This window comes from Branchiostoma floridae, unplaced genomic scaffold, assembly GCF_000003815.2.
Source record: "Branchiostoma floridae strain S238N-H82 unplaced genomic scaffold, Bfl_VNyyK Sc7u5tJ_1421, whole genome shotgun sequence".
Taxonomy (NCBI): Eukaryota; Metazoa; Chordata; class Leptocardii; order Amphioxiformes; family Branchiostomatidae; genus Branchiostoma; species Branchiostoma floridae.
The window spans coordinates 1-15,805 of NW_023365714.1; the positions used below are offsets into that span (position 1 = coordinate 1).

Here is a 15,805-nt window from a genome sequence, read left to right on the forward strand (position 1 = left end):
GATAGGGCACAAGTCAGCGTAAATACCCAACAAAAGAACCGTCATGGGACATGACGTGTGCAGAGTTCAAAGTGCGCCTGTACTTCGCAACCAACAGGTGCTCACTTACCTGTAGCACGTGACCTCGATATTTTTAGCCTGGGTTTTTTTCTGAGTCACTTTTATTTTCGCGCTTTGCTTTCCTCTTTGTCGGAGTTTGGCGATGTTGCCAGTTCAGACCGAACTTCCAGTCATACCTACTCAGCTACTGCTTAGCTTGTAGTCTGGAGCAGTGCTGATACTTCATACCTTTCAGGTAACATGTAACTGTTTATACAAATACCTACATGAGACTTCTACAGCATTTCCTGATCCGACGTTTCAAATTGGTTGCGGTAACGTTATTACTTTTAAAATTTGCAGTTCCCGCAAATTGCTGTTTTCTGACTGTTTCAGTGGACACCTATGAGATTAATTTCTGACCTTTAATGTTCATAAAATGTTTAGAAAAAACTCACTTTCTACCAGGCGACTCGGGTCGGAGAGGGAGAGATTTAAAACGGAAAAGAAACAGGTGTTTTCTTCTGACCAGAACACCGAAACTATAGAAGAAAGAGGTGAAAGTGAAAATGGCTCAGAGAAATTATGTGCAACCGACGAGTAAAGACCTGTTCTTTTTCCGTTTAATTTTGGACCCTGGGCCCTATTGTCTGTACCTTGAGTTCATGGTATGTTATAACGGCACGGCTTCGTCACTCGGTATTTTGTCACTTGCGTTCTTGTCTAACTTAATGAAACATCACCATTTCAACAGGCACATTGGCGTTCTTCGCACCTGTTGCCGGCTGTTACCACAGCCATTCCTCTTTAAGGTAGCCAGGAGGTATGTCTGAGCAAGATTTCTTTCCGAAAAATAACCATCAATGTTAGTAGATAGGTACTTCTATTTTTATAAAAATAGAACACTTTGCCATCAAATGTTGTTTTTGTTGGCCAAATTTCAAGGTCAAAGTAGCTGTCTCAAATTACACAAAAATTTCAAACTCTTCACAGCTTTTCAAACTTGACATCATTGGATAGGTCTTAGTGAAAGAAATAGAATGGTTTTTATTGCGAAAAAATCGGACATACCGTTAGAGAGTTATGGCCATCAACGGCCTAAAAATTACGCCATAATTTCTCCGGGTCAGCTAATTAAATATGCAAGATTACAATATCTCCACAGTCATACAAGATACAAGAAAAAAACTTGGTATACTGGGGTTTTGTAACATGCTGAATTTAACTATGGCCATGAAATTTACATATCTAATTCATAAATGATAAATAATCCTGAATAATTGAGTTCCAGGGGTAATAAAATATGAGTCAGCTAATTAAATATGCAAAAACACCATATTTTCCCTCTCCTTGAAGATACAAGAACAAAACTTGGTATACGGAGGTTTTAGCACATGCCGAATACAAATCTGACCTCAAAATATCATTTTGATTTTTTTATGATCTATAAAAATGGATTGTGTCACTACTACCACCACAATGTGATTATCGGAGCGACACGCCCCAAAAACTGTTCATCAAAATTAGTCAAAATGGATCTTATTTTGAAATATACCCTGTAAGGTAGAATGTCTCGCGCAGCCGCCTCGAAAGGGTGCTATTTAGTGCTCCCAATTGCTGGTAGCATAAGGGGTAATAAAAATTCGAGGAAAAAAATTCATAAAAAATCAGCATTACACGATATGACAAAATCCACGCACAGATCTTTTTAAATGACCATTATATACATTACTGTAAAGTATCAACAACAATCGTCGAATTACAAGCGGGGCAAAACACTTTTCTGGCATTTTTTCCCCAAATGGGCGTGGCCATATAGCTCTCTATGACATCATCATGACGTCATGCTAATTTGCATAAATCACCTTTAGGCAATAAGGTACTTCCTATAAAAAACTTAAGACCCATGCATTATCCAAACATGATATTTTCATGACACCAAAAACACCCCCAAACGCCTCAGTTACCACTCTTTATGGCCTTAAGTAGAACACATCGCCTGCACTTTTTGCCACGAACTAGGACTTTGCTGATCAAGAAAGTGACTTGCCTCTATTAACATTCTTGCTGGCCTGTAGAACGCGACTACCCTCTACCAGGCTCCGCGGATCAGTGGTCTAATAGTAGAAATTGGACAAATAGATTCACTACATTGCAGTACGCTAGGGGAGTCGTTCGGGCAGGGGAGTTACAACGCTTCCTGTTCGGTACCCGTGTTTCAAATACTATCTGTTTTGCTTATTATAAATCATTATATATAAAGCACACTGTGACTAATCTGGTGCTCATGCAGGTGCAAAGCCGGAATGGGACAGTTCAATTTTTTTGCTTGTTTGTTTGCTTATGCAAATGTGGAAGTCATTTGCCTGAAAATTACAAAATCCCTAATCATATTCAGTGAATATATATGATCAGTATATGAGGCCTCCAAACTCTGGTTTGGTAATGCAATGTAAAAGCTATATATATATATTGTAAAGAACAAATTTTGCCATTGGGTTTCTTAGGGCTGTAAAAGTTGCAATGCTGTGATATGTTGTGAAGTTCTAAACATCTCACAAATGATTTATGAATTGTAGGTACAAACAATGGCAGCGAGACCACGCCTCCCCACAGAGGAGGAGATAGACCAGATGAAGCCTCTTAAGTTAGCAAGGCTTCTCCTAGACTTTGGCATGACTGAGGATGAAACTGATAAGATGGAAAAAGAAGAGGCGAGGGCAGAACTGAAGAAGAGGATCAGGGATATGCGGGCAATGGCTGCAACAAGGAGACGTCCTGGACAGGTACGAATTAATAAATACCATTAACGTCTTATAATATGGAGTTCTCATGTTATCACTTTCCAATGTTGGGATACTCTTAGTCATGGACTTAAGTGTTGGAGTTGGTTGTGTCATGGAGTATTTCCGGTAAAGTCCACGGAAAACATACAACAATAATTACCTCCATAAATATTCATGGAACTATATTTTCAGTAGCATTTGTCTTTGTGTCTGTCAACAAGATATCTCAAGAACGGCTGGGTGGATTTTTTTAAACTTGGTGTGTTGGTAGGGTGTGACGAAAGCTGGAAATTATAAGATTTTGGGCCCCCTAGTGGCTAATATCCCTTGGTACTGCAGTGGAATTTCCGGTTTTGATTCGCGTTCTAAACGAACTATGGTCACGATTTTGGTGTGACAGATCTCTTGCGCTTGGGAAGAAGTGACGTGAGTTTGGGCCCTCTAGCAACTAGGCTTGGAATTGGAGGGGCATTTTTGTATAAAAAAAAACTTCCGAAGAGGATGACTCAAGAAAGGAATAACAGATTTTCAGGATTTTTGTACCTGGGTAGCTTTGACAAAGATGTACAAAATAAAATGGAAATTATGCAAATTAGGAGGTCATTTACATAATTAGTGAAAATATTCATTCATAGCAGTTTTTTCAATGTTTTTCTTGTCTCGGACATGACACGGTATTGGCATTTGAGGGGCAGGTAGCTTTCGACGTCAGGACAACGTGGGGCAAGATTCAGCCCCTAACATTGAATTTTGGAACTGCAGGGGCATTTTTGTCAAAACACTCCAAAGAGAATAATTGAAGAAATAAACGACGAATTTCCATTATTTGGGGTATGCAGGTAGCTTAGGCAAAGATGTACACAATAGTATGCATGTTATGCAAATGGTTACTTCATTTGCATAATGAATAAGGAACTTATATTATTCTATTGTTTTCCATAACTGAACTTAGATGCAACAGGTTTAATACCTGACTGGTGGAACATAAACAGATACCAAACATGAAAATGAGGAACTGACTTGCATAATTAATGCAAAAATGGCAAAAGTGTTAAATGATAAATGATTTTTTTTTATTTGTTACATGTGTAAACTAATCAAACATGAACACTACCATGCATAAATCATGTAAATGTGTATGTCATTTGTATAACATATACAAAAGCTCCAAATATTTCATGGAGGTATGAGGTCGCCGAAGTCTAGTTGACAATGTAATTTGAATTCTTGATTAATTGATATTTTGGTAGAAAAAACACCGGTATCGATCAAAGAATGCTATTGTTAGTATCATTCTGTCCATGTCGACATGTGAAATTCAATTTGTATTGCCCCTGTCTCTGTCAGCCGAGCTAGCCCTTTGCAATAGCCACAGGACAATAGATTTTTAAAAAAAGAATTAATGTCACACAGTGTCAGTCACATGGGGATGGCATCCAAATTTATACTCTCCAAGCAGAGGTTGGTGGGGAAAATCGTGACCTTTTCCTTATATGCAGTCTTTTTCGATCAGCCTCCCCATGGTGGGGAGTACCAAATTCATACATTTGTCGTACATCTTCTTGGCCTTTGGTTTCCTCTGATTGCTTCCATGAGCATCATTGTATCAACCATGTGTAAGAACTTTTGATATCTTTGCCAGATTACAGAAATGTTGCAGCGAGCTATGTTTGAGAACAAAATGAAGCGTGGGCGCCTAACACAAATCTGCAGCTCAATCTTGGACTTTGTCGACTCCATGGATAATGACGACAAACAAAAGATGAGTGAAATCTTCGGTCAAGATCTTCGAGTAGTCTTGACAGATGTGTGGACATTTCTCCAAGACGACAACTGTCCCATCTTAGTCGTAGGTTAGTTAACGTTATGTTTCCCATCCGACCTCTGGGCTTGTCTGAACAAAAAGTAAACATTGGCCAAAGACTAAAGTAGGATAAATATCAGAGGTATAGACCTGTGTAAAAAGAATCTTTGGAACAATAAATATGTGTGTGTGTAAGCAACATTGCCAGACGGGCACAATATTGTTGGTAAAATAAGACTATATGTATATAATCAGTAGTAATGGGATTATATAAATCTTAAACGAGCTGGAAAAACACATTGTATGATTCTTATGGTAAAATTGTAAACTGCAGTGACTGTCACATTTTTCATATTCACAATTGGTTCACAAAGCCTTTTAACATTGATGATCATGACGTAGGTGACTCGAGTTGTCCAGTCTGATAACAGGGTATGTTCAGCACAGAGGGAAAGCGTGTAAGATAAGTAATGAATAAAAATAAGAGGGAACGCTCACGGCATATCTACATTTCTTGATGGTGTAGGAGAGACCTCATCAGGGAAGAGCAGCCTCCTCAACTTGCTGCTGGGCGAGGACATCTTGCCGGTGTCCCATCTGGCCAGTACCTCTACCCTGTGCTTCGTCAGGCATGGTGAAGTGAAGAAAGCAACGATCTACCTAACAGAAGGCAACACTTCTAGTACTGCTGGCATTGATCTCCAAGATGCAGGCAGAGCAAAGGAGGAACTTGCTTCCTACGTGCACAGATGGGGAAATGAAGATGCCACTGGAGTCCAAAAAGTGGTCATAGAGTGGCCTCTTGAATCACTGCAGGTTTGTTTTTCTGTCGCTTTTGTTATTTGTCGTTATTCTGTGATTCTCACATGATGATCAGACCTTTGCTGAGTTTGGTTCTGTAAATGGATTGTGTAATGTAATTATTAAAAAATCTCCCTTTCAGCCATACGTTACTAACCGCCCTGCTTTTCAGGATGGAATATGTCTTGTTGATGGCCCGGGGATTATGTCAACGCTACAGATGGATGAAGTTGTGGCGGGTGCGGTGTCTTCCACCTGTGCCTTTATCTACATGATCAACAGCGCCATTCCCCTGAAACCAGCATCAAGCTTCAGTGCTGGTGGGGAAGGGATAGATGATCATACAGATGGGGTATGGAATCAAATTAAGAATGTGCTTTTTAGCCCAAACTGACTGCAAACAAATTCATAGAAATATATAAAATACTTCAATTATCTACTAATATCAGATTGTGCTTCATGTAACCTTACATATTGAAATTAGATATAAAAGATTGGTATAGACAATAGACAATAAAAGCAAGGGGTTCTAGAGTCCATTATTTTAAGATATTTACAAGTTCAGGTTGCAGAGGCATATCTCACTCATCACTCACCCATACACTCACTCAATCGCCTTCACTCTACTCACACCCATTCACTTACTCATTTTCACATTAGGATATTGAGGAAATATAACATCTGGTCCAATGTCTACTTCCAGCTTTCCCGTCTGCTGAAGTTGTGCCAGAACCACAAATGGGGAGATGCATTCAACATGTCTCGGTTCGACCTCAAATCCACAATGTTCGTCTGCAACAAGTGGGACAGTGTCAAGCAAGATGAGAGTGAAGTAGTGAAGAATGACTACTTAAAGAAACTTAAGGACCACTTCCCAGAGCTGAGAGATGATCAAGTGTTCTTTCTCTCATGCAATAAGGTACGCAATAAAGCAAGCCAATTGAAGCGAATGTGCTTCCATCATTAACCCTATTCAGACGGGGGGGGGGGGGGGGGCTGGTGGCTTTTGAGGCTCGCGGCAACTTTGATGTCCTATAACGCCAGAACGGCTTACGCTAGCGCCACCAAATTTAGTGAGTTTTCCTAAAATATTGTTGGCAACAAAACCGTTTGTTGACAGGCAGTTTTGCCAAAAAATCGCTAATTTCAGTTCTAACAATTTATTTTTCACGTTTATTTGCTATATTACTGCTATTTTGTTACATAAATGAAATCTTATGTTATTTAGCATATCTTTCATAATTATAAATGCATAGATAATGCTAATTTGATGACATCATCAGCCCCAAATCCAAGATGGTGGACCGTATGGCCAGATCAAGAATAACAAGCTAATTATCCCTTAAAATCTGTAACTACCTGGTATTTTTCATTAAAAAAACATCTAAATGAATGTATTTAGTCTATTTCTATTGCCTTTTGTGATTATTTGTTGCAAAAAAAGTATTTTAAAAAATTCAAGGTGGTGGATGTAATATGGCGGAGCCCAACTGGTATCTTAAATGTGCATGACGTCATTTTAGGATGTCATTTTGACGTCAATGATGTTGCTATGTGGTTATAGTTGTTGACTTGCATTCATGTCTAAAGTTCCCTCAGACAGGCCCAATGCTGTGTACTTGACTCAGGTGAAAATAGGGGCCTGACTTCGGTTAGGGACTTCTCCTCGGCCATGTCAAACTAGACATGGTTTGACTACAACAACAATTGTTTCATGGGAAAATGGCTCAAGTTTGCGGATGTATATATGTATGTGTTACAGTACACTTTGCTTGCAGGCTGTGAGTCCAGCTGGACAGCTGTCCCCAGAGTTTTCCAGGCTGTTGGACGGGTTGGACAAGCTGCTTCCACAGAGTCTTCAGCACAAACTGGAGCTGCAGTATCAGTCAGTAACTCAACTTGATTACCTCCATAAAATGCAATGGAGGTTATAGTTTCACTAGCGTTAAAATGTCTATCTGTGAACAAGATAACTGAAGAACGGCTGGTTTCATACTTGGTGTGTTGGTGGGGTGCGACGAAAGCTAGAAATGATTAGATTTTGAGCCCCCTAGCAAAATTCCGGTTTTGCTTTCTCGTGCACTGAAAAGGCTATGGTCACGAATTTAAAGAATTAGAAAGCTCTTATGCTCAGGAATAAGTGACATAAGTTTTGGCCCCCTAGCGACTAGTTTTGGGATAGCAGGGGCATTTTTGTCAAAAACTTCTGAAGTGGATAACTCAAGAAGGGAACAACGAATTTTTATGTTTTTTGGTATGTAGGCATCTTAGACAATGTTGTGCAAAATGAAATACTGATTATGCAAAATAGGAGTACATTTGCATAATTTATGAGAATAATCTCTCATAGCAATTTTTTTAATGTATCTGTTGTCCCGGACAGGATATGGTCTTGACATTTTAGTGGTAGATAGCTTTCAGCGTCATGACAAAGTGGGGCGAGCTTTAGCCCTCTAAGATTTATTTTTGGAACTGCATGGGCATTTTTGTCAAGACATTCCAAAGAGGACTACTGCAGAAAGGACGGATTGACATCATTTTAGGCATGCGGGTAGCTTAGGCAAAGATGTTTATAATGATATACGTCATCATCATCAGCGCGGGCTGCTTGCCCGGACCAAGTCCACCCTCTCCTTCCAGACGTCTCTGTCCCCCATATCCGTGTTATGCAAATGAGGACTTAATTTGCATAATTAATGTGGAAATTGCATAATTCCATTGTTTTCAATAATTGGACTTCAATAAATGTAACACACATAAATTATGATAGATGGAACATAAGCAGATACCAAATATGCTAATGAGGAACTGATTTGTGTAATATATGCAAAAATTGCAAAATCGCTGAATGGTTAATGATGGAAAATTTCATACTTGTGACATGTGTATGTTAGTCAATGATGAACATCACCATGCATAAATCATGAAAATGTGCAAATCCTTTGCATAAAATTTTAAAAAGTATTTCATGGAAGTATGAGATCGCCGAACTCTAGTTACAAAAGTTCTTGTAATCAGCAGCAGATGAAATTTGGGGCTAGAGATGCAATACGTAGCAATTTCAAATGAGGACATTTAGAACATTCATTAAATTTTCAGTGTTTGTATGATATCTATCTATTTAACAGACATGTATGGGAACTGCTGCAGAAGGCATCACAACTCATCAGGCTGAAACTGCACAGTGCGTATGGAACACAGACAGAAAGGACGGAGGCAAGGAAAGAAGCCCGGCGGCGTCTTACAAACTTCCACATTCATGCTCAGGACGTCCTACAGAGTCTTAACCAAAGATTGACAGACACAAGGAGGGAAGCTGAGCACCACCGAAGGGCATGTCTTACAGATGAAGCTCTCAAGGATCGTGTCTACAAGAAGATACTTAGTGTCTACAACAAGAAAGACTACCAACAGTTGTCTCAGGGCTACATTGGCACAGCACGGATGATAACAGCCATTGCTGATGAGGTTGAATCACAGTTGAAGAATAACACAAACTCAGCGTTCAACCGGTGCATCCGTGAAGCTGATATCAACCTAAAGGAAGAATTTGAAACAAGGTTCGGTGCCTTGTTGAAACAGCACAATAATGTGATTGAGGAAATGCTAAACTCTCCACAGCTTCCATCGCCATTTCGGCAACTTTATACGATTTTCAAGGAAACATGCTTCAAAATCTTAAGTATCTTTTCCAAGACCTATGCTCTGGCGAGAACCATTGACCCTACCCTCAGCAGTCAAATCTGGACAATGGTGGACCTTGCACAAAGTCTGGACGAGATATTGGTGAGCCCTGATAACAGGCCAGAATACATCAAGCTTTTAACCAAGAAGGTGTTTGCTGCGATGACAAAGACAGATGCCATCAAGTCAGCCGTGGAAAAACATCTGAAAGGAACAATTGACTACATGCAAGCATGCAAAGATGCTATTCCCAGACTCAAAGAAGTTGACGAGCAGATTCTTCAAGATGCAGAAACAGAGACAAGAAGTGCAGCTGAAATAAGGACCATCTATGAACCGAGATTGGATAAAGTTACCGAGCTGGCCGAGAAGCTTTGTGGCTTCTACACTACTGACATCAAAAAGCACGAGTTCGATCTTGCCATCGGGAAACCGTCCAGCTGGAAACCTCCCAAGGAAGGGGGGCAAGGCCGTGTGTACCGTGTTCAACTCAGCAAAGATGGAGGCACGTTCACGGCAGCTGTGAAGATCCCAAAAGAGCTTCCTGCTGGTGAGACCTATGCTAACTTTGTCAGGGAGGCAGAAAACCTCAGGTAATTTAATACATGTACATGTACATCACTCATACGCACTTATCTATACTGTGGAGTGAGGTTTGTCAATAAGCCTGCATGTTGCTCCTATTTTCCAGTGCTTTTTGACCTTTTTGATCTGCACAAAGAAGCTGTCCAGTGGTCAGCTCCATGAATGACCGTGCCTTTCTTGGCTACTGAATATATTTCAGGATGCTGAAGGGACAACATGTGGTGAAATGCTTCGGGACCTATAGAGGTGATGACGATGCTGAAGGCAACCCAACGCTGGGCTTGGTGATGGAGTACTGCCCCAAGACACTGGATGCTGAGATGTTTGGGGAAAGGTGAAGTTGACTTACATCTTTGTCACATGACTTGCTGATGACTTGTATTGAATGTAAGAAAGAATGAATGTCACAAATTTAAAAGGTAGAAACTACAGGTTCAAATACAAAGACTGGGCTGTACCTAATCATATCTGATGATAATTCTATTTCCCAGTACAAATAACCCAGCCTGGTGGGGAGATGACCCAGAGAAGCAGGCAGCAGCCTTCAGCTACACCCAGAACCTGGCAGTGCAGCTGTGTGAGGCGCTAAAGCACATCCATGATGCTGGGTATATGCACAGGGACCTCAAACTTATCAACGTTCTGGTAAGTTAATATCCTCCTGAGGTACTGCAAACATTGAAATCTGTACTGGCAATCAAGGTCTCAGTGGACCCTCAAAAGTTTGAAACTGTATAGTCACAAACAATCTGTGGAGGCTAATAGACGTTTAACATTGACTATAGTGCAAGTTTGATGGGAGAGTGCCTATTTCTGTACCAACAACTACATTGAAGAATGTTAAAATCACATAAGCAGTGCAGGAGGGACTGTAAGCTAATTGCAGATGCAAGGTGCATCTCTATAAACATTCAAGTTGACTGCAATTGATCCATTTGTGCAGGTGTCATCGGAGGGAGTGGTAAAACTTGCAGATCTCGGCAGCTCAAAGGCAGAAAGGGCCTACGCCCAGACAAATGAGGGGACACCGCTCTACATGGCACCAGAAGTCTTGGCACAAAAGAAGTATGACAGAAGTGCAGACATCTACAGCCTTGGACTCATCCTGCTGGAGATGTGGTACGGACGGACCATATACTCTCCGGTACGTGTTTGTTTTCCACTTTTGTGCAATATATCTGGCAAAGGCATTAACGTTACACTTTTTGGGCCAAAGTGTTCCAAAATCTATAAAGCAAGTTGAAATAATCATCAGAATTAAAACTGGATAATAATATTGGCTAACCAACTCGAAACCTGTTGAATTTTTACAGGTAGATAGAGTCTACGACTCTCAGTTGCAAACTGCCCTGCCACTCAATATGGACCAACAGCTTCCGCTGCCATCATGGGATGGAGCGCCCCCTATCCCTGAGTGGCGGAAGCTCATCAACGAGTGTCTGAGGAGGAACACAGAGAAACGTCCCACAGCAGAAGACTGCAGGGACAGAATAGCAGGGATGTCACTGCAACCGGCACAGGGGGCTGTTGGGGCACGGGCGGCTGACGAGGTCAGGATTAACATCCAGGAGTAAGCATGGGAACATCATAAACACAACATACGATGATAAAGCTGTTCATCTGACTTTCCACTTGTTCTATATAGAATTGAGTACATTCCAGCCCATGCATGTAGATAAATTCAATTACAGGAGATAGCCTTACTGTGTGTACGTATAGGTAAATACATCAAAGAATGTTTAGACTTTAGAACCAGTAGTGTATGGTACCATGTTGATCTATTCATTATACTTGTATAGAGGTTAATTTGTTTGTTGTTTCCACTTGTCTGTTTGTATATATGCACTAGACCTTAAGAACGTTAAATTACTTTTGCTGTATCAACAAAGATTATTCAATGTATGTGTTCGTATTTTGGAACAATCCTTGAAAGACTGTCGTTTGATGAAAAAATGTGAAAAGGGGCTTGACAATGTACATACAATGTAGTGTGTTAATTCTAATGGAACCAAGCAGAGTAAATTATAGGTTAAATCAGAGGCAAAGATCTTTATAAATAACATGTATAAATAAAACTTCAAATTTTGGAGTAGAATATTTTGTGCTAGGTTTTAGCTTTAATTCTCAATGTAACATAACAAATTCCTTCACTCTATGTGCCTATGTTAAAGATAGTTAGAATGGTACAAACCTACCTGTATCACTGTGCTGTCAGCTGGAGATGTGGATATCCTCATTTGCTGCATTGTACTGAATGTTGTAAGTTTGCTGTAAATAAGTTTGTTCTTGGTTCCAACTGAGCATGCGCGTGAACTCATTACAGTGTGGTGCATTGTGGGTATCATGTCAAAGGTGAATGCCCCTGAGACTACGTCATTTCCACATGACTTATCTAACAAATTGCAGGGTACAACCGCCATTCTGCTGCAAAGATGACATTATATATAATCCTGTATCAAGGAAACTCTTGGCATTTAAAACAAATCGTTTTAAATTAGTTAATGTGTCAATTGATTTTAACTAGATAACTGCATTACAGTATTTGGCCGTGTATTCATGTAACTTAGCACCAGTGAGCTTCAGCTCTGCCTATGATGGCATTTATAGTACATCATCATAATGTACATGTATATAGATGATGATGATATAGAATTGTATGCTTAATCTAGAAATGCTTTTTTTAGCAAAATTTTGTTCCAAGTCTTCATGAACGATGCATTATTCTGTCCTGTAGCAGCTTTTCATATCCCAGCAGGTTCTACTTAGTTCTTAACGTTAGTTCACCTTTATCCGAGGGGTAACCTATATCCGTTGTATTTGAAAGCAGTGGATTTTGGTATGTCAAGTCGACGGACGGTATTTTTAAACTGTAAAAGTTTGAAGAAAATGCAACCTTTAAACCACCGTCCGTAGACTTGACATTCCTCAATACCCTGTTTTTAAATACAATGGATATAAGGTTCCCCTCGGATAAAGGTGTACTAGCGTTAGATGTACTGTTAGCCAAGAAGAAAATATAGGCCTCTTTTGATTCTGCCTGTGGTAAACATATCGTGAGGAACTACATTGTGTCAGACTGTAACTAGCCAAACTAATGATGGTGGCTCAGATACGAATAAAACGTCAGAAGGGAAAACTAGTTCTGTGCTGTTTCACACATAGAGTAAATTATGTAACTTTCACATCTGCACAAATCTTTGCTTTTTATAACATTTCCATGGTCTGAACTTTGGTCCAACGTTGCACAAAAGAGACATATAACGCTTGAATGTTAGGTCAGACCATGGCAAGTTCTTAGCACTTTCTGAAAATGCCCAAACCTCTCTATCACAACGCGGAAGCCCATTGAAGCTCTAATATGCAGTGTACATGGGGCAACAACCCTGTGTGGTACTCTGGATTGCTTGTGCATTTGAGAATTTAAGAAACGCAACAAGTCCTAAAGATTTAACGTTAACGTTAACGTTACATGGAGTTAGTCCGCCGGTTTCAAGGTGGAAGCAATGTCTGGCCGCCATGCTGCACCGTCTGTGTTAGGAGTCTGCATGGGGAAGTTCTCGATACCTTATTCAGTCCACCGACAACAGTACAATAAAACTGTGGATACTACAGGCCCATGGGTTACAGCATAGCACAATTCTATCATTAGCAACTTATAAATCAATTCAAAGTATTTTTCAGCCTCAAATTGCTCCGATCTTGAAACCGGCTTACTAACGCCAAATAACTGGTAAATAATTAGCATTTTCTTAAAATCATAAATGCATAAACAATGTACCCAGAGCGCCACACAAAGTTGTTGCCCCATGTACACTGCATATTACAGCCATTTGACGTTTGAGGTCATTTGAGGTGTTTAGGCAGACCCAGCAAGAACCTGCCAGACAGGTAAACGCAGGTGTCTACCTGACGCCATTCTGTCAGCGATTACCTGCCGTACATTCCACTTGATATAGTCCACTACTATTGTAGTAACTGAAATTGTTGTAATATAACGTGTATGTGTAGTATTAGTATTAGACTGTAACTTTTGTTATCTATACATTGCAATACATTTTTACATGCAATTGTTGCGCAATAAATCATCGTCAGTTGTTACCGATGTGTAGTTGTGGGAAAAGTTCAAAGGGCCTGGTGAGGGCTCATGGGTATTGACTGTTAGGGCGGGGCTCTTCGCATTTTTCGGAGGTGTTCAGACAAGACAAGACCTGCCGGTTTGATTCTGCAGTCCTGACCTGAGCAGCACTGACGGCACTTCCTCACTTTTCAGGTAACGTCAAGTTCACGTTTACTAACTGCGTGGTCACATAGGTCGTGCGATCGTCTTACGATCGCTAACTTTGGGCATTTTGGAGGACAATCATGTATATCTGAAAAGTTCAACTGTGTTGGTACACAAAATGCTGTTTTGGATCTATGTTGGTGGTTGGTTCTGTCACGACCTGCTTGAAAATCCCATGGCATCAAAATCGTACGACGATCGCACGACCTATGTGACCGATTCCTTTTAAGTCTCTACCAGACTGACTACGCTGGAAAGTACGCACTGTAACTTGCCAGTTTACATTCGTTCGGCATGTCACGGTATGTGTGTTTTTAGGTTAACATCATAACCCATCTCTTATAATTTAATGTGCTCTATCAAAGACATGAACTTTCGGGCCCCTGACGGGTCAGTTGTTGAGTTGGTCTCCTATAAAGCTATAAGGCTCACGCTCATCGCTAGGGCGTGGTTATATGGCCGACATCAGCTCAACAGACTAGGTCACCACATTCCGCCGTATTCGGGAGGGAAGTATGAATATGAAGTTTGGCACACATTCTCATATCATACCATGGCTGTTAAAACTGTATAACAGATCGACACGTATGGGTGAAACTCCCATAAACCTGGCCTTCGTTGTCAGGATTGTTTCCTACAATGAACAGTTTGCTGGGGAAACATTTTAGACGGTTCTGTTCCAATGCACTCAAGCTGAACACATTTGAACATCCGCCATAGTGGTGGCGTTGTTTGTAATATATGTGTGTATCGCGTGAATTCTTCTTTGTTCATTGCAGACGTTTCGTCATCTTTAATTACGGTCTATATATCAACTGTTCCTATAGAAACGGCTACTAGTTAGGTGAGTGAGTCAGAAGTAAGGGACGGAGGGAGAGAGGGTGGGAGGTAGGGAGCGATTCGGTGGGAGAGTGAGTGAGTGGGTGAGTAAGTGATTGAGTGAGTGATTGAGTGAGTGAGTGAGTGAGAGAGTGAGTGAGTGTGTGAGTGAGTGAGTGAGTGAGTGAGTGAGTGTGTGAGTGAGTGAGTGAGTGTGTAAGTGAGTGAGTGAGTGAGTGATTGAGTGAGTGAGTGAGAGAGAGAGAGAGTGAGTGAGTGAGTGTGTGTGAGTGAGTGAGTGTGTGTGTGTGTGTGAGTGAGTGAGTGAGTGAGAGAGAGAGAGAGTGAGAGTGAGTGAGAGTGAGCGTGAGTGAGAGTGAGATTGAGTGAGAGTAAGTGAGTGATATTATAACGCTTGGAGCGGTCTTGGGCAGTGCTAAGACTTGACTTAGACTTTCTGTCAGCTTGTCAAACTATCAGGTACATACATGTATTTATGTTTTGGTAACCCTTCTGGCTGGCTAGGGAGAATATTGTGTGAGGGGAGTTTGCCCACCAGAGGGTTTTCTGTCCGCTCAGTTTAATACTTCCAAAGTCAAGGAGCATGTTACCCTTCCACGTGCCGACTCTGCTGGCAAATTAGACTTCATCTCATCCCATTGTGGCCGAGTTCTACTGTCGGTACCCCACAGGAAGGCCTGATACAGGCTACGGTCATGTTTCAGATTGTTCAGAAAGGCAGCAGCAATACGCGGCAGGGTGTTGCGTGAAATTCCTTGTCCTGAATCTGGGCACGGGTCTAGAGTTGAAGGTAGTCTCCAAGCAGACTCTACGGTGCCCTTAAAAATAATTATCAAAGCCTGGCCAATGGATTCCCCCCCCCCAAAGGGGACTCAACTGGGCCCCCCCGCCCTGCCGCCCGGGCCCCCCCTCGTTTCTTTTTCTTCACGCCCTGTCGGTCCCCCTTGCGACGCAAAATTCACCTTCCCCCCGCTCCCCCCCGGC

The 15,805-nt window shown here is 41.1% G+C and overlaps 1 protein-coding gene across 1 annotated transcript; it reads left to right on the forward strand.

Annotated features, from left to right (window-relative positions):
- Positions 1–2,627: 2,627 nt before the first annotated feature.
- LOC118407579 lies at positions 2,628–9,711 on the forward strand. The gene is made up of 7 exons (XM_035808077.1): positions 2,628–2,825; positions 4,468–4,678; positions 5,156–5,445; positions 5,603–5,782; positions 6,134–6,349; positions 7,209–7,315; positions 8,559–9,711. Exons 1-7 carry the CDS (start codon positions 2,628–2,630, stop codon positions 9,709–9,711), a joined length of 2,355 nt encoding a protein of 784 aa, XP_035663970.1.
- The last annotated feature ends 6,094 nt before the right edge of the window (positions 9,712–15,805 follow it).